Source organism: Poromitra crassiceps, assembly GCF_964638095.1.
Source record: "Poromitra crassiceps genome assembly, chromosome: 1".
NCBI lineage: Eukaryota > Metazoa > Chordata > Actinopteri > Beryciformes > Melamphaidae > Poromitra > Poromitra crassiceps.
In genome coordinates, this window is record NC_139623.1 from 74,625,040 (window position 1) to 74,645,039 (window position 20,000).

General features: G+C 43.8%; 2 protein-coding genes across 2 annotated transcripts in view; one reads left to right on the forward strand and one right to left on the reverse strand.

Annotated features, from left to right (window-relative positions):
* LOC310786280 (FRAS1-related extracellular matrix protein 2-like) overlaps nt 1-20,000 on the reverse strand; it is a gene marked incomplete at both ends in the record, with an annotated part of 317,396 nt that overhangs the window by 90,629 nt on the left and 206,767 nt on the right. The window lies entirely within an intron of this gene.
* LOC310784787 (FRAS1-related extracellular matrix protein 2-like) overlaps nt 1-20,000 on the forward strand; it is a gene marked incomplete at both ends in the record, with an annotated part of 82,413 nt that overhangs the window by 7,804 nt on the left and 54,609 nt on the right. The window contains one exon of the mRNA XM_083645834.1: nt 8,366-8,512. Within this exon, the coding sequence (XP_083501960.1) occupies nt 8,366-8,512 (147 nt within the window). The remainder of the gene's footprint in view (nt 1-8,365; nt 8,513-20,000) is intronic.

Below are 20,000 nucleotides of genomic sequence, written 5' to 3' on the forward strand. Positions count from 1 at the left end.
AAGTTCCTCTTCTGTATTCTCTCTGGTTCATAATTGTATCCTCTTGTCACCAAGGTGAATGGCATATCATCCTCGCTATCAAAATCACTCATATTTTCGTTCGTTTATTCTATTTGTTGCGTCTTCAAACCGGGAGAAATAAAATAGCCTACCCCCAAATAACTGCGGAGTAATCCAGTGCTGCGGCTCGGAGCTGGCTTTTAGCGGAGGAATACGGTGGTTGTACGGTTGGGAGAAAAAGCAGTGCCGAATGAAACTGCTGTTTTGCGGAAAAGTAAAGCGCTGAAAATTGTCAAAATAGAGCGTGCATGTACACGGATATCGATTTGTTTAGGTGGGCGTTGGTTTAGGTGGCTAAATTACAGTTATAGTTTTAGTTGTTGACCCCCAGTACTGAGAGAGAAAAGGCTGGTTTGGCTGCTGCTCTGGGTGCCGGATCTCGTTAGACACTGCGCCTCGCTTCCAGACCACTGTACCGAATTACGTTAGTGTATCTGACTAGCTGATAGGACCCAACTTCAAACAAACCGAACTATCCCTTTAACGCGTTAATCACGATACGATTAAGGGCCGACCATAACGCGTTTTTTTTATCGTGTTAATCGCATGCCGCTATTTGGTCCCTTCGTCGCACCCGTACTTGTAGTCAAGCCGGTCGTAGCGTTTTCTTGTCTCCTGCCTGTGCAGGCATGGAAGAGAAAGACAGCAATATGCTTCTAAATGGCTCGTTTCACTTAAAAAAAACTCCCAAATGGCACAGTGGAGTCAACAGTAGTTTGCAACTTTTGTGAAACGGAATTAAAATATCACCGAAGTACATCGAGTTTGAGCTATCACCTAAAAGCTAAGCATATCGGAGCAGCTAGCGGCCAGCTAGCAGCCAGCTAGTTAGCGCGAGACTCATCACTCATTCTTCCTTCAGAGTCTCGGATGCGTGGGTCCTCTAACCACTGGGAGGTCGGCTCCAATGGCTTCACGCGATATACACATTATCAATATACACAGTTTCCAATACCGAGCCATTATTCACATGGAAGTGCCAAAGTTTTTAGCTCAGACACAGCCTTCTTCGGCTGTGTCATTTTGGGTTTCAACTGCTCCACAGTGCCGCCGCCAGAAGTATCGGTTCTGGAGCGTGTACTGCACTCTTTACAATTGTGCATTTATTTTCTATTCAAGATATATTTTGTAGACATTGTTACCTCCTGTCTACATTGCGCTATTGAATTGAAAATAAATCTAAAATTCAAGATCACAAAGTACATTTATTTGCATTCATTTGATTCCCAATCACGACACACTGGTAAGAATGATTAATATCTAATTAAAAATGCTTTGAAATGCAAAATAATGGCATTTTATTTTTAAACATGCGATACAAAGATGCGATTAATCGCGATTAACTATAGTTAATCGCAAGATTAATCGCGATTAAGAAAATTAATCGTTTGACAGCCCTACTATCGAGATAAAGCACTTTTTTGTGTTGCCAGTAGGCGGCGCTATGCTAAATTTTACAGAATTCAACTCCCTGCACTCCCTTGAGTCCCCCTAAGCGCACTCCCCGAGTTTGAAGTCAATCGGACGAACGGTTCTCAAGATAAACCACTTTTTGCGTGGCCAGTAGGTGGCGCTGTGCCAAATTGCACGAAATTCGGCACTGCACTGTGTCGAGTTCCCATCAGCGCACTCCCCATTTGTGAAGTCGATCGGACGAACGGTTCTCGAGATAAACCACTTCTCTTTGCCAGTAGCTGGCGCTATGCCGAATTGCACAAACACGGGCACTGCACTCCATCACGTCCCCCTTAGCGCACTCCCAAAGTTTGAAGTCGATCCAACAAACGGTTCTCGAGATACGCGAAGGACAGAGAGAGAGAGACAGAGAGACAGACACTGCTGGCATTATAGTGTAGATAACTGTCAAACTAAATGAATGCCTGCAAAAACTGTTTGCAGTTTTCAGATGTGTGTGAGAGCATGTGTAAAATAAATCTGCATTGTTTTTCGGTGGGTTGTCCCTTTAACACACGTAGTCTGGCTCAAGTTTGATCACTGTTCTAAACTCATCCGTTGCCACAGTAGCCTACTGTAGTATCAGCTGTATCAGAGTGCAGTAGTGCTTCAGTGCTTCATCCTCCAAACACCACAGGATGGCAACTGTAAACTGCAAGGTGATACTTCACATCTCAGGTCCATATCCCCGTGGCTACTTCAGGCTGGCTGTGGCCGACAGCCTATATCTCATTGTTGGTGCTTTTTATGCCTCCGCTAGTGATAGTCGAGCCGGAGGCATTATGGTTTCTGGTTGTCCGTACGTACAGTACGTCCATCCGATGTTCGTTAACGCGATATCTGACTGAATTTCGTCACATTTGGCTCAAACATGCACTTTGGACTCAAGGATGAACCGATTCGATTTCGGTGGTCAAAGGTCAAAGTTCAAGGTCACTGTGAGTCTGACCTCACGGACGGCATTTTCTAGCTCGTTAACGTGATATCTCAGGAACGCCTTGACTGAATTTCGTCACATTTGGCTCAAACATCCACTTGGACTCAAGGATGAACTGATTAGATTTTGGTGGTCAAAGGGCAAAGTTCAAGGTCACTTTGACCTCATGAACGCCATTTTCTAACTCATTAACGCAATATTTCAGGAATGCCTTGACGGAATTTCGTCACATTTGGCTCAAGCGTCCACTTGGACTCAAGGATGAACTGATTACATTTTGGTGGTCAAAGGTCAAAGGTCAAGGTCACTGTGAAGTGTGAACTCACAAACACCATTTTTAAACTCGTTAACGCAATATCTCAGTAACGCCTCGACAGAATTTCTTCACATTTGGCTCAAATGTCAAAGTCTGGACAGACATGGATGTCGACTGCTCACCTGCTGGCGGAGGCATATATCCTGCAGTCGTTCTAGTTTGGGGGGGGGGGGGGCAATAACATGGCTTGATAGCTAGCTTGTCTTGTTCTTAAACATTTACTGTCAACCGCACGCAATGTTATTACTAGGGATGTCCGATAGGGCTGTGGCGATTCACTTATCTCCCGATTCGATACTATCACGATTCTTGGGTGCCGATTCGATTTATATTGCGATTCTTAAGTATTGCGATTCTACGATTATTGCGATTCGATATTACGATTTATTGCGATTTTTGTTTGTTTGCTTTTTTACACTAGATTAGAACATGGGAAAAGTTGAATCATACACTAGAGACTGTATCATGAGTAGGGCTGGGCGATATAGTTAAAAACAGGGGCGGACTGGGATCATAATTCAGGCCGGGCATTAGATACCAAGCAGGCCAGGCCGATATGGGCCGACGTGCGTGAAATTTGGGCCGTTTGAAGCCCAATTTGGGCCATTTGAAGCCAGATTTGGGCCGTTTGAAGTCCAATTTTACAATGAGATGCACCCACTTTAACCCTGAAGTGTAATTATTACTTCAGACTAACTAATAAAGTAATAAAACCACTAGTAAACCAGTAGGCGGCGTCTGGCCTGCTGTTCAGTGAGTGGCCTGACTGCAAGCCCCCCCCCCCCCCCCCATTTTTTTTTGCGATTATCGATTCTGGAATAAAAGATCGATTCAAAAAATTGTGACATTAAAAATCGCGATACTTAGGTGAATCGATTTTTTCCCCCACCCCTACTGTCCAATATTATCAGCCTACTGATATTATGGGCCGATATTAGCATAAAAAATTCATATCGGAAAATATCGGTTTTCATGCCGATTTTTTTTTTTTTTTAAATACAGGGGGAGTCTCACACTGAGAGCAATGCTCTCTTTTTCAGGAGTGCCCTGTTCACATTCACACACACATTCATACCTGGAAGCTGACCAGTACAACCACAGTCTGATCTGTTGGCCACTGAGCAGCTCCACTGGAACGGTTGGGGTTAAGGGCCTTGCTCAAGGGCACCTCAGTGGTGGTAATGAGGGAGGGGCAAGCGCTGCCTTTTCACTTTCCCCACCCAGATTTATCCTGCCGGTCCTGGGGATTGAACCGACGACCTTCTGGTCACAAGCTCGCTTCTCTAACCGTTGGGCCACCACTGCCCCAATTACAACTTTAACACAACATGCATATTATATATTAAACTCTTCAGCTACATTAAGCTACATTATGTAACTTGTTACCTGAAATTTTGGTGAAAAAAAGCCCGCTTATATCGGTATCGGTTGATATCGGTTGATATCGGTATCGGAAATTAAGAGTTGGACATTATCGGATATCGGATATCGGTAAAAAAGCCAATATCGAACATCCCTAGTTATTACCTTCTAAATTTGTTCAAATAACATTAGCTTTGATGCTCATAGCTGAGCCAAAGGGTTCTATGAGCTGAGCGGACTAGATTTCCTTCCATTTCCAACTTGCCTCCAAGGTTTGTCCTATTTACTGGAGCGGTGGGCAACGTTTCCATTGCATGAGAACCTGACGGATTGTTTCCGGGTATTAGTCGGTTTCCCGGGTGTTGCTAGGGAAACTGAATTATGGCTTGTGAAAACTTTAGATTTTGATTTCAAAACTTTTTTGCAAATGACCATGATATAAGCGGGATAATCGACTCCTAGGTGCGCGCTAAACGATTTTAATGCATTTCACGGAGGCTCCACTGCGCGACGGGTGGTTCTTTGCCTCCACGTCGTGCATTCAAATCGTTTAACGCGCACCTACTTATATTTGGGCTTGCATGCTTCGTGGGTGTAATTGCTAAATGCACCAGTAGCCGCTTTTATTAAAAACATAAACAGTCTAGCACAAAGAGAGCGGACCCAATGCAGGGGGACAGAGAGAGTGCAGAGGGCAGATCTGTACCCCCTCTCCACCCTTCACTACTAGCCTAGGTAAACCCAGCCCCCACGTGACCTGCTCTCTCAGTTCCCAGTCACTAGTCATAGTGACTGAGAACAGGTCTGAGAGCAGGTCACGTGGGGGATGGGTTTACCCAGGCTACTTCACTACCTCCCTAACTACTCACAAGCATGCACACACGCACACACACACGCACGCACGTACGCACGCACGCACGCACGCACGTACGTACATACGTACGTATGCGCACCCGCGCGTATGCACACACACACACACACACACACACACACACACACACACAATGTCCTCTATCCTTTTGGAAAAATACTCTCACGGTTTAGAATGGAAGAACTTTGAAGATTTACAAAAGAGTTCATAGTGACATATTGAGATCATAGTAGCTGTCAGGATGCACGTTGAATGCTGATGGCTAGTTGCTTTGTAGGTTATACTAAGTGGTAGCCATCAATGGACTAAAAATATGTTTTAAACGTGTGAAACTGACAAGTTCAGCTTGGTTCCTTTATTGTCCCAAGAGGGAAATTCATTTTGAAGCCAGGTAACACACAGAAGTACACAACATAAACTAGATTAAAAAGACTCTGCTGTAGTGACACACACCTGCAATCATAACAGAACTATCAAGATGATTTTGTAGTAGCCCAGCGAGCATTGGTAGGTTGAAAAGGGTCAATGTTGAAAAAACGTGCAAAAGTGAACGTTTTTTTCACCCACTATTTGCAGACGTTGATTAAACGTTCACATTTTTAGACCATATTCACCAGGATCTTAAATAAAAAATGCAGCGCCTCACATGGGATTCAAACCACCGATTGCCCACACTCGCTCTACCAACTGAGCTATTCATTTACTGAAAACATATAGGGCACCAGGCACATACAGTATATACTATCTCTATCTCGTACACAACCTGTACACGATTGTACATTACCACAGGCTAAATGATCATGGGACAGGTATTTTATATCATGTGTACCAGACTATTATATTATGTAACAGACTAAAGTTATGTTGACTGTGTGTGTGCATCTATGTAGTCTGTAGGCTGTACGGCTTCAGAGGTTAATTTCATTTAACTCGGGGGGTACACAGAGCCTCGTATAGTCTGTTACAATAACAGAGCGTGCCCAGAGCACCTCACTCCACACTTATTAGACCGGTGCAGACTTGCTTTGGTCTCGTCAGTCACAGCTAGCGACTACTATGTACTTACGCATGCGTGTTACTGCAGGAACTCAATTCATTATTTTATAGTATTGCGCTAAAGTATTAACCATAGTTGTGTCCTGGAAGCTTTTTGGTGGCAGCACATAGCCTATATAGTCCCATATTTATGATATTTCATGTGACATAAAATTGAATTGAATTGCGTTGAAATGTAGTGTTTGTGTAGACCAGATTTCAACTCTCAGTTACACAATAAATTGGACAAATGCCAATTCACACACTATCAATATTGTCTCTATTTCAAGCTACAACAAACATTTTAACAATATGATTAACCAAATTGTGTTTTTTGACACGTTGACATTGTAACCGTATTTTAGCCGGTTGAAAAGAGGGTGAAATTAGGTCTTAGACGTTCAAACCCAATATCACCCAGATTTAAACTAAAAATCAAATCAAATTATTTTAAATTGTCCTCCAGAGAGCTGAATGAGTCTTATTTTAAATCATCCTCCAGAGAGCTCAATGAGACTTATTTTAAATCATCCTCCAGAGAGCTGAATGAGACTTTTTTGTGTCTTTATTTTGTGATAGCCTTCACATAACATTTGTATTTCCCTCACACACACACACACACACACACACACACACACACACACACACACACACACACACACACACACACACACACACACACACACACACACACACACACACACACACACACACACACACACACACCAATATCAGACACACACTCACTCATGTTTACATCACTTGTGAGGACCACTCTCACAGGAATTCCAGGCATAGCTGGGCATTGTTCATCACCTCAAACGCATGCAGAAAGCAGCCCCCTCTTCCGCTCCTTTTTTCTGCTTCTTCACAATGTTGTCTCTCTCATGATGTCCATCCATGGCTGCATGGCTCCTTCCTCTTCTCCCACTGTAGGTGGGTGCTTTAGCCACACAAAGCAGTCCTTCCTGTCTGCTTGTTGAAGTGACAGCTATAGAGCGATCCTATTAGCCCAGCGCTAACACCACCATTTACTCTGCAAAAGACTTCCTCACAATAGTACTCATTGGCTGTCAGCCTCCGATCCTCAGGATACTGTTCTATCTTAGAGGTGGGGGGAAGAGAATGAGAATACTTTTTGAGACAGGAACATATTATAGAGTCCATAGGGTGACTGAATCCAGACATATTTCTATTGCAGATGTTGTGTGGACTTTTGGACTGCTTTCTGAAAATAATTGAAACACTCCCCCCTCCCATTACAGTTTTAATTGCCCCCTTGGGTCATAGAATTTCTCTTTCGGTTCCAGTATTTATAGATCATTGGGATTTTAAATCGAAGAAATAAATAGACACAGACCCACTCCAACACATACATATTTTCACATAGATCTTAGATGTTAGGCAGCACTTGCATAGAATTATTTAAGCAGCACTAAATTAATTAATTTAGAGAGGCCAGTGTGTACTTATTAAACTTATAATTAAATAATAAACCGCTTGTAGACTTTTTGAAACCACCTCACATGAAAACATGTGAAACAACAAACAACAAACAAACACACGCTGCAAAGAATAATTTTATCAACATCATAATTTATATACTTTTAGTTTTTCACCTTTTCAGCTCATTCTAATCATCATATCATACAAGTCTTTGATCATTTATGCCAGAAGAATTTTCTAACAAAATGTCATTACTTAGCCTGGTAAACCAGAACTCACATTTCATTTCATTCTTCGTTCCCATCTGCCCTGAAGCTTTCACCCAGTCTTTTCAGTGGGCGGAAGTTGGGTGGGTGTACTTGCCTTGACAGACAACTCCTTCAGCCAATCAGGGTTGGATCCAGTCAAACCCAAATCCACTCGGGAGAACGGCAAAAACATATTTTCCGCACAGAAACCCAGCTGTTGCATACTCCTGTACATGTTTAATTGTTGTTATAATATTGAGTCTATTTCTGCAATAACTGCACTTTATGGCTGTTTAAACTAGACGAATGCTGACATTACTCGTCGAGGTGGACAGGCAAGGAGGCGGCCGTTACTGTTTTGCTAAAATACATAAGAAAATACATGAGACATAAAAATTCCAACCAATCCCACCCTTCCGCCCTCCCCATCAAATAAAAACTGCCTTTCCCTCCCCAACTGATTTCTCATTGGTTTACACTTTTTAATGATCCCTCCCTGCATTATGTCCCGCCCCAGCATCCCGTTTCAACAGGAAATACAAGATGCAAGATGCTTCCAAAACACGGGTTCATTGCAACTTTAGTAATTCCCGCTCCATGTGGTCATCATGTGTGTTCCTGTGTATTTTGTCCAGGAGGAAACAAGCTGAAGGGGCAGCAGTTCCGTCTGGACTGGGCCTGGATCTCACTGGAGAGGGAGTACTATGTGGTGGATGAGGAGGACAAGTTCTTGGAGGTGGTGCTCCGACGCAGAGGCTACCTGGGAGAGACCTCTTTCATTGGTCAGTCCGCCTGTCAATCAGTCAGTCAGTCGATCGGTCTGTCTGTCTGTCTGTCTGTCTGTCTGTCTGTCTGTCTGTCTGTCTGTCTGTCTAGTCCATGAGCCAAAGCTCAAAATGTAACTTATCAGTACCACTCCAGTGGGCAAATTCTAATCAAGATGTTGAAAAGGTGTATGTGCATAGATGATATTTTAGTATGATAGCCTTTGCAGAATGGTAGCTTTGTCACAGTGATCAGCTCATGAAGTTAGCCACCCCGTACAATACATTGGATTCTAGGTGCTTATCCTATTCTAGGCTTATTTTCACCACCTTTACTCTTGTTTTATGAGAACATGTTTGATCACATGGTCACATGGGCTCTTCAATGTGTTAGTGACATTCATTTTTCAATTTCTTTTGCCTAAACTATTATAGTCTTTATTGGAGCACTGTGACGTCTAGGAACATCACAGCCACAAACATAAAGACACTGGAAAACTCACAGGACTGTAAGTATTCAGAAAATGTATAATCTATCTTTATATGCACTGGCGATTATACGTTGGTGCACCGGATGCACGTGCAACACCTAGTGGCCAGATGATTTTTTATTTTATTTCTACATAATAAACTATTTAGATGTCCCGCATTTGCGCGAGATAGAGCGCGAGAGACCGAGGCAGATAGAGAGGGAGAGGGAGATAAAGAGAGAGAGCGAGCGAGAGACAGAGAGGGAGAGAGAGAGAGAGAGAGACATGAGACATGAGAGCGGGGAGGGAGAGAGAGCGCACGGCTCGCACCGGCTCGCACCTAGCTGCTTGTTAACTTCACTTAACGACACTATTGCAGCCTGAGAGACTCATGAGTAGGCTACTCCCAATAAAAAATAATAACAATACCAATAGCGTGCAAATATAGGCTACTTAACCATAAAATAGGATACCAATATTAACTCATTGAGTGCCACGGATGTCGATCGACGTCAAAGTAAATAGTGACGTAGAGTGCCACGGACGTCGATCGACGTCAAATGCGTTTTTTGACGGTGGGACGTGGATGAAAGCCTCAGGCATCTCCTGTACAAATATGGGAGCTATTGAAGGTGTATAACCTATTTTACGGACTCATTAGGTGGCGACAGTGCTCTCCAGATTAGAGACAGGTCCGGAGAAACAGGAGGAAAAAGCCGTGATCAAAGAGAAATCGATGCATGCTGCAGCCAGAGCCATATAGATTGCTCTGTCTGGAGCTGACGTTGGCTGCGAACAGGAGTCAATCCGCGCACACAACCGAGCCCCTCTGTCTCTGTCTGTCTGTATAGTTTCTCCACACGATTAGCCACCAGAAAAGCAGCACCCGACGCCAAACCATTCAGCAGTCCGGTTTGGCTCTTCCCTGTCGCGCTGCGAGCCGCCCGGCACACACAAACGGAGCACTCCGAAAATAGAGTGGGTGCGTGTTGGCTGTGTGTTACGTGTGGGGAGGAGTTTGCAGCTGGGGGGGGGGGGGGGGGGGGGGAGGGGGGGAGAGGGGGGGGGGCACGCAGGGCATCACACAACTACACCACGTCACTACATCAGAAAATATTATCTTCAGACTCAGTGAATGTGCTTGAAATGCTGCATTTCACAAAAGGCGGAATATCTCAGCTAATAATTTGAAACGCCTGTATTTGCTCAAAACGACCTATCTTCTCTGGCTCATAACTAAAGAACGGAAAATGGTATCAATAAACTTTTTTTTGCTGATGATACAATAGAGCCAGCTCGTTCTTTGTGCGTGTTTGGTGTTTACATAGTAATATCACACAATATTCTGTGGGCCTCGAGAAATCACTGAAAACACTCTGAAAACTCTGGCACTGGGAGCGTCCGTTCTCCAAAAGTGGCTTGATTGATTGATTGATTGATTGATTGATTGATTGATTTTGGTGACATGTCAACAAAGATACAGCACTGGCTGGCACTCAATGAGTTAATGCAACAGTGGGCCTGTATCTTCTTTGCACAAAGCTCTCCAATGTTGTTTTAGCACAATTGAAGAGAGCCTCAAAAATTTCTCAACAGCATCCTGTCTTTGAGATGTCATTTGCAGATATTTAGTCTACACTGCTGTTACAAAGGACATTTATAAATTCCATAAGCTGCTCTTCTTCTTCATGTTCTGTTCAAATGAACCAGTAATGTAGCCTACTACAGTTACAGTATGGTTCTACTTCAGTATAAGCTATTAGTACATTGTTCTACTAGAAAAGTCTGACTAACTTTAATGCTATGGTTGGAAGGCACAAACATGCCATGCGTTTCATATCTGAACAGAAGCCATGAATCCCATATCAGCAACCTGTCTGTTCTGTTTTATTGTAGCCTACACACTTTAGTCACATGTTGTTGCTTACTGTAGGCTATTTACCTAGCCTGGGAGTTGGGACAGTAGTTGAGCTGTCATTGTATTGTAGTGAGGTTTCATACCAAATTTCAATCAGAAGGCCACCATATTTGCATAAGCTGATCAGCCCGTGACGTCAATCAAGTGTAAGTATGACATCAGTTATGACGTCAGTTCATCCTAGTACATATAGCGAGGGTTCTACGTCACCTCCCTCTCTCGCGGATCATAGCAGCAGCTGGCATCACGGCTGTTCATCATCTCCTCTGAAGCTGTCGTTTCGCTATTCTATTCTCCTATCATTTGCAGCTTTGATCGGGGGGGGGAGAGACAAAGAGAGAGAAAGAAGAGAGAAAGTGAAAGTCGGCGAGGCGCCAAGGAAGCGCCAAATTGAAAAGTGAAGCCCAGTCGGGGCCAAGTTGGGAGGCGCCAAGTTGGGGGCCAAGGACGCCAAATTGGGAAGCGCCAAGTTGGGGGCCAAGGAGGCTAAGTTGGGAGGCGCCAAGTTGGGGGCCAAGGAGGCCAAGTTGGGAAGTGCCGAGTTCAGATTCAGATTCAGATTCATTTATTTAAAGAATGGGACATTGCACATTAATGAACAGTACAGCCGTACAGTAAATATGCCAGGTTATAGCCCAAGGGCTAGTTTCCACCTGTAGTCCCATGGCAGGTTGATGTAATCTTGAAAAGAAAAAAATTAATAGTACAAAAAATTTATAGTACAAAAGGTTAGTAAAACATAAGGTGAGTAAAACACACAGAGCATGCAGCAAAACATGACAGACAATATGTTAGAAATGATCACATTGCTGGTTTGATCTGAGCCATAGTTTCAACTGGCCTTTAAAGGTGGCGAGACTACGGCATTCTCTAATAAAGGGAGGTAGATTATTCCAGAGGGTGCTTCCCATGAAGGATAAGGTCCTCTGACTAAAGCAAGTTTTTCTAAATGGGACCTCACAGACCTTTTTCGTGATGGCCCGAGTGACACGAGTCGAGTTGGCGGTCGAACGATATTTAATGAAGTCAGCAAGAGGAGGCGGCGCCAGTCCATGTAGAACTTTGTATATAAGACAGGCAGAAGTGAAATTTCTAAAGTTCTCAAAACTTAGCATGTCATATTTACGTATGACATGACAGTGGTGATGAGAAAGGTTTTTTTTTATCTAGTATTTTCAGGGCTTTTTTATGAAGTAGTTCGGCTGGTTTGAGAGTGGTTACTCCTGTCAAAGACCAGCTAGTTATACAATAATTCAGATGCGAAAGGATCATCGAGTGTAAAAATAAAAACGCAGCATCTGTGGACAGACAGCTCCTTATTTGTCTGAAATTATACAGGTGGAATTTAATTTTTTTGGAAATCATTTTAATATGGTTGCTGAACGTTAGGTTGGAGTCCAACATCACACCTAAGTATTTAAACTCATTAACCACAGATAATTCCTCTGACCCCAAGAAAACATTGGAGCGCGGAGGTGCAATGTTTCTTTTAGAAAAGAACATACAAACTGTTTTTTTTGCATTCAGCACGAGACAAGATTTAGTTAGCCACGCCTGGATATGAGAAAGAAATGATGTGCCGCCTCCCCCGGGTCTTTAGCCCTTGTGAAGATGACTGTGTCATCAGCATAAAGCTGAACATCTACATTAAAACAGAAATCAGGAAGATCATTAATGTACAAAGAAAAGAAAATTGGCCCCAAAATTGACCCTTGAGGGACCCCTACTGGACAGCTCAGGTAAGGGGAGCTGACACCGCCAACCACAGTGCACTGCTCCCGGTGAGACAGTTATGATTCAACCCATTTAATGGCCTCAGCAGAAAAATTGAAACTGGACAATTTGGAGAGCAGCACACTGTGGTTGACGGTGTCAAACGCCCTCTTAAGATCGAGGAACACAGCTCCCACACAGCCATCCCTGTCCAAGGAACCTTTTATTCCTTGGTGCGTTAAGTCGTTAACGCACCAAGGTCGAACGCCAGGCCGAGTTGGGAAGTGCCAGCCGCAAGTCGCTGTAAGTCGCTAAAGGTCGAGGGCTAGAAAAGTATAGTCAAATTATTGGTGCCCGCAAGTCGAAAGGCAGGCCAAGCTGGGAAGCACCAGCTTCGAGTCGTTGCCGTAAGACGCCAAGTTGGAGGCCAGATCTTACTGTAAAATTATTCATCATTGCCTAGTCAAAGTGAGGCAAAGTAACGGACCAATCTCAATTAACCACCGGTAATTGGATCTTCCTTTTGGGGGGATTCTCTATCCTAGCCTATTCAGATGCCCTCCTCTCACCTCAACAGGAGTGCCACCTGGCAAGGGAGTCATACGCCAAAGTAGTTGCCATGCACACCATTTGCTAAATAAAGCCGCTTGTTAAATCTGACCGACTGGCCTCTCATGATTGAATTAAAACCATCTCACACCCGGGTTGGATTGGGCTGAAAAATTGCATATACCTTGCATATCTATATACCTTTTCAAAAATCTTGATTAGAATTTGGCCACCGAAATCTTGTCTGGCCCATGGACTATACCACTATACCACCATGGACTATACCACTATACCACCATGGACTATATTTGTTTTTCTGTGTGTTGCCTCACCGTCTTCTTTGTACGATGAACTTCATTGCTTTCATCCCTTTACATTACTATTAACTCCGCCACTCTCTCATTTGTATTTTTAGCATACAAAAAGTACAAAGGCACAGAAAATAATCTTGTCAATGGGCATTGAAGTTAAGCCACAGTATTTTTGTTTGTTTGGCCTTCAGCTATTTGAGCTGTGTATTTTTTCTGTAAGTGAGAAAAGGCCAGATGAAGATGGTTGTAAGGTGCTAAGAGTACGCTGCCATCTGCATAGCTGTAACGCGTTCATGTACCAACACAATGCAGGGAAACAGACAATGAAAAGCATTTTTGCCACACACATAATCACCTGCAGAACCATGTGTTTCAATTGCACTTTAATTGTCCATAATGTCAGTAAAGATATTGGGGCAGCTTGCTGTGTTCATCATGACCTCGTCATGTTTGCTGTGGGAGAAGAAATGGTTGTAAGGAGCTTTTGTCCTCTCATCGTCATCATTCTGATCCATATTCATCACTGGCTCACAATGGCCTCACTCGATGTGTGTGTGTGTGTGTGTGTGTGTGTGTGTGTGTGTGTGTGTGTGTGTGTGTGTGTGTGTGTGTGTGTGTGTGCGTGCGTGTGTGCGTGCATGCATGCGTGCGTGTGTGTGTGCAGTGGCGCTGGAAGTACTTTTAGGTAGGGGGTGCTGTAAGGAAGGGACTCTCGGTGCTGTCCCCCAGGGCAGCGCCGACATAAATTTGACGTTTTTTGGACTTTTAGCCATATTTAGAGGAATATTTCATTTTAAATTAACATTAGGATTATACTGTTGTGATGTCATTATTCAGTGTCTTCTCCTCATCTCTGCAGCATTACTCAATTTACCCTCAGGAATCAGGGACAGTGATAGCCTACCTGCTATTCCTCCCATAATCCAGGGCCGGATTAATAGTACCATGGGCCCCGGGGCTATTCATTTTCTAAGCTATTCATTTAGCCTTTTAGTCATAAAGATTATATCTTCCAGACTGAAATGTTATAACAGAAGTGGAGTATTGGCCAGAATTACATGAACATTTGGACACTTATTCAGCGGGTATTTTGCATGTTGCGTTCAGGTGCACTGTAAAATATATATATATATATATATATATATATATATATATATATATATATTCCATCTATTGCCACCAGGGGGTGCTGCAGCACCCACCGCACGCCGCTTGTGTGTGTGTGTGTGCGTGTGCGTTTGTGTGTGTGTGTTCCCTCACGGGAAGCATTTGAGTGCATCTCTGGGGCACACATGAAAGCTTGTGCACTGACTCTCATCTCTCTGCACAGTGGGTGTGTGAGCACCTGAATATCTCTGACCCCACACACACACACACACACACACACACACACACACACACGCGCGCGCGATAACCAACATGGCTTTTATGCATAGATCCATGGCTTAGACAGGAATAGCAAGGAGGAAGAATCTCGACTTGTTGCCTAAAATAGGACCTCTCTCCATTGTGGTGGACTTACAATACCTTGTATCTTCACACAAACATGCAGAAACAAATGCTTGTGTGTGTGTGTGTGTGTGTGTGTGTGTGTGTGTGTGTGTGTGTGTGTGTGCGTGCGTGCGTGCATGTGTGTGTGTTTGCGTGTGTAATTGTGTGCGTGCGTGCATGTGTGTGTGTGTGTGTGCATGTGTGCGTGCGTGCGTGTGTGCGTGCGTGTGTGTTTGCGTGTGTGTGTGCGCGTGTGCGTGCATGTGTGTGTGTGCGTGCATGTGTGCTATAGTGATGAAACTTGATCTCAGTGTAGAGTAACAAAGGATAACAGCAGAAGAGAACAACAGACAGTGATGAAAGACTAATTGCTTTCATTGATTTCATTGATATTTGGACAAACATAGTGAGATAACCAGTAATAAATAGATCTATTAAAGTCCCTGGAAACCAGAAATAATTTTTTATTATTTAGCATTTTGTTCATCACATCACAGCAATATAGCAAAGTATATAAATTTAGGTTTGACAGTCATGGCAAAAGTCATGAGAATCAATTAGATTTTAGAGTGTATTTTCTCCCGCGGACTGTGTGGGCATGTCCCGTGTGTGTGCATGCAGGACTTCTCCTCCGAGAGAGAGAGAGAGAGAGAGGGGGGGTGAGGGAAACGGAGAGAGAGAGAGAAGGAGAGAGAGACAGAAGGAAAGAGAGAAGGAGTGTTTGTGTGTGTGTGTGTGTGTGTGTGTGTGTGTGTGTGTGTGTGTGTGTGTGTGTGTGTGTGTGTGTGTGTTCGCTCGTTGCTTGGCGCATACCATGCGCGTAGCCACGGGTGTGCCAGGGTGTGCAAATGCCACCCAGACAGGCCGCTGGCACACCTAAAAAAATGGGGTAAAAAAGTTTTTTTGTTTTGTCTGCAAAACACATATCAACGCTGTCATGCACTGTGTCCAACTTATCCTATGTGCGAATAGAAATCACGCTCCGCTGACCTATGTGCCCCGGAGCATCATGGGAAACTAGTTAAGCTGTCGTCCACGTAAAGTAAACAAATGCACGCACTCACAGCAGCGGCAGCAGCGCCAAATCAAGAAGACATGAAACAAAGCTTGCTTTTAAGCTTTTTCGGCAAAGGCAAGAAACGTCGCATTGACGACGAGGAAGAAGATGACTCGTCGTCACCCTCCCCCTCAACAAGTGCGGATTGTAGTGCACCCGAGGACACTGACGCTACAGATCTCTCTGCAGTAGACGAACCTGCATGCCAACCCAATTTTTTGCGTTCTTTCCCGACTAGAACACTCTTTGGAAAAAGTAGGTGATACTTTTTTGAGATACTAAACAAAGTGGTTTTACATGTCGCCAAAAGATACAATTTAATTGACTGCTTCTACCTGCTAATAATGAGTGCGAAAAGGAGCAAACAACACACAAATATTCCTCTAAATCTGGTTTGAAAAGACCCAAAAAAAATTGGGCCACCAAATGTTCCGCCCCCTGGCATACCCTGGCTTTCTGTGGCACACCCAATGAGCCAAGTCTGGCTATGCTACTGGTGCATACTGACAGAGAGGAAGAGGGACTGCCGCTGCGAGTGCACAGCGCTACTGTGTGTGTGTGTGTGTGTGTGTGTGTGTGTGTGTGTGCACTGCGCGCGCGTGCGTGTGTGTGATTCGATTAAATCTTATGACGTGATAAGATCATTCATTGTAGCACCGCTCTCTTCAATCATCTTCAATGAGGAAGTGGAAATCCAGACCTTGTAGAAAAGTGGAGATTTTGGGGCTTTGGGTTGAAACTAATGTCTCCTACTTTCTGAGGCACACAATTACTCACATAAGACCCTAAATTTAATAGTTAGACGGTTTTTGTGGATTTTGGTTTCCAGGGACTTTAAAGGTAGATTTGGAAATCGTATCTCATGAATTGTGTAGTTAAAAGGTTTTGACTGTAGGAGTGTTGGCTCTATTTTGGAATGTGTCGCATATCTATTACTGGCACTTAGTAAGTCTGTTCCATTTGCATGTTCACTCTTAGATTAAAACAGAACAGGGTTAATATACAACATATTTATGATCTTTACATTAATATTACATTTCCGGGTGCCGGTTTTCTTACCCTGCGTGTTTATAGTTTCAGAACTATGTTGGATCAGAAAGAGGCTGGTTGTGACATGGAGCAACAACCACGACAGCAAGGGGAATTGGCCAAGTACCATTGGAGAGAAAATGGCAGAAAAACTTGATAAAAAAATACTAGATACAAGACACTGTCGGAAGCTCGCTCCAGTTGCGAGGGTTTGAGCTGATGAAAGCTGGTCTGCTGCCAGGCAACAGTGTTGGAGAGCTTTTCCACACGCTCCATCACAACAGGCCGGTCAGGTAGAGCAGGTTCAAGAACCAGGTTCAAAGATGCCCCCAAGAACCAGGTTCAAAGATGTCGCCAAGAACCAGGTTCAAAACTGTCCCCAAGAACCAGGTTCAAAGATGTGTTCATTTTCTCACTTTTTGTAAACTCTGTTAAGAAAAAAAAGTCTCACCCTTGGAGCTATCTTGATTCTTAATGGTGAGTGCCCTCTTCCTCACCTGCTGTTTCTTCTCTAAACCTCTTCTGTAGTCTGTCACATCTTGCCTACAGCTTTTCTCTGACTTCTTCTCAGAATGTCTCCTGTGACACCATCCCACTGACTTGTCATCCACTTAACCCTTCTCACTTTCTGTTTCTTTCATTTGTAATCTCTCCACACCTTTGAGAGACACCTGTAGTGTTTGGTCCTTTTTTGCTCCTACCTTTGCTTCTCTTGTTCAAAGATGGCGGCTCTCTTGTTCTCTCCACTGCTCCCTTACTGCCTCGTAGCCCTGATCTGCCCTAGGGGCGCAGCTCACATTCTTCTTCAACCACCTTCATCGTCATCTCACGTCATCTTACATTCTCTTCTCTTCTCTTCTCTTCTCTTCTCTTCTCTTCTCTTCTCTTCTCTTCTCTTCTCTTCTCTTCTCTTCTCTTCTCTTCTTCCACTTATCCATGGTGTCAGCTCCTCTGTGTTTGATTACTTATCCATGGTGTCAGCTCCTCTGTGTTTGGTTACTTATCCATGGTGTCAGCTCCTCTGTTTGATTACTTATCCATGGTGTCAGCTCCTCTGTGTTTGGTTACTTATCCATGGTGTCAGCTCCTCTGTGTTTGATTACTTATCCATGGTGTCAGCTCCTCTGTGTTTGATTACTTATCCATGGTGTCAGCTCCTCCGTGTTTGGTTACTTATCCATGGTGTCAGCTCCTCTGTGTTTGATTACTTATCCATGGTGTCAGCTCCTCTGTGTTTGATTACTTATCCATGGTGTCAGCTCCTCTGTGTTTGGTTACTTATCCATGATGTCAGCTCCTCTGGGTTTGATTACTTATCCATGGTGTCAGCTCCTCTGTGTTTGATCACTTATCCATGGTGTCAGCTCCTCTGTGTTTGGTTACTTATCCATGGTGTCAGCTCCTCTGTGTTTGGTTACTTATCCATGGTGTCAGCTCCTCTGGGTTTGATTACTTATCCATGGTGTCAGCTCCTCTGTGTTTGATCACTTATCCATGGTGTCAGCTCCTCTGTGTTTGGTTACTTATCCATGGTGTCAGCTCCTCTGTGTTTGGTTACTTATCCATGGTGTCAGCTCCTCTGTTTGATTACTTATCCATGGTGTCAGCTCCTCTGTGTTTGGTTACTTATCCATGGTGTCAGCTCCTCTGTGTTTGGTTACTTATCCATGGTGTCAGCTCCTCTGGGTTTGATTACTTATACATGGGAAATATAGTCTCTGCATTTATCCAATCCAGGCCTGTCCTTCCTCCGGTGGGCAGGCCAGGAGCAGTGGGCAGCTTTCTTGTGCACAGCGCCCGGGGACCAACTTCAGTTGTAGTCGTCACTGGTCAGATGATGATCTTCTGTCCATACTAGGGTTTAATATTTTTCCCGAAGATGAGGCATACCGGGAAACGGGAAATGAAGCCCTTTTTCTCTGGAATCCCAGGAAATGTATATATATATATATATATATATATATATATATATATATATATATATATATATATATATATATATATATATATATATATATATATATATATATTTTATGCATCAAGGATAAATATACCTATTAGTTCCCAACCCAACAATGTATTATTTGGTGGCATTAATATTTATTCATTAAGGCAAAACAGCGCAATTTAACGAACATATTAGGCTATATAGTGCCGTTAGGGTTTATATAATTCACCAATCGCCGGGATTGGCGTATGAATTAATCCTGTAGTAGCCTAGGCTAACCATTTTCTTAGAGTTGTGGAAATTGCCGTGGAAGGAATGCAGCCATAAACGCGTCGATCAGCCCGTTTTCACGCTCTTGCACAACATCAACATGCTGTCTGATACCTGGCACCGTGGGCTTTTGAATTTGCGCTCTGCCGGCTGCGCGCTCGTCTTCCAGCCGTGCCCAGTCATAATCTCCATACCGGGGCACGGCTTTATCAGACCATCTCCACCCCTCTGTGCACGGACATCGCCTACAACCAGACCATCTCCACCCCTCTGTGCACGGACATCACCTACAACCAGACCATCATGCCCAAGCTGGGTCACATGAACCGAGGACGCACGGCTGGGCTGATTGTCGTTTTCACCGCTGGTGAAGTTTGCACGGTACTCGTGTCGCTGTGTCGTAGGCTACTGCATTAACGCTCATGGCTAATCCCCTCAAGCAAGTCAGAAGTGTAGTAGAAAAGAAAAGAAAAGAAACATTCTGGGCTTTGTGTTTCTTAATTAGGCTAGGTGCAATACGCTTTCAGTGTGTTCCACCGGCGCACAGCGCACAAAGGCGCATAGCCAAAACACGCCGAAATAACATCAGAAATGATTCCACTCTGGAAAGGATATCTAATTTCAGATTACTGGCTGTAGCATTGTTGTCGGAGAGCATTTAATATTAAAATCTGCCTTGGATACCTCATTATTTGGTGCCATATAAATATACAATTGATTGATTGATTGTTGGTTGATTGATTCACTTTG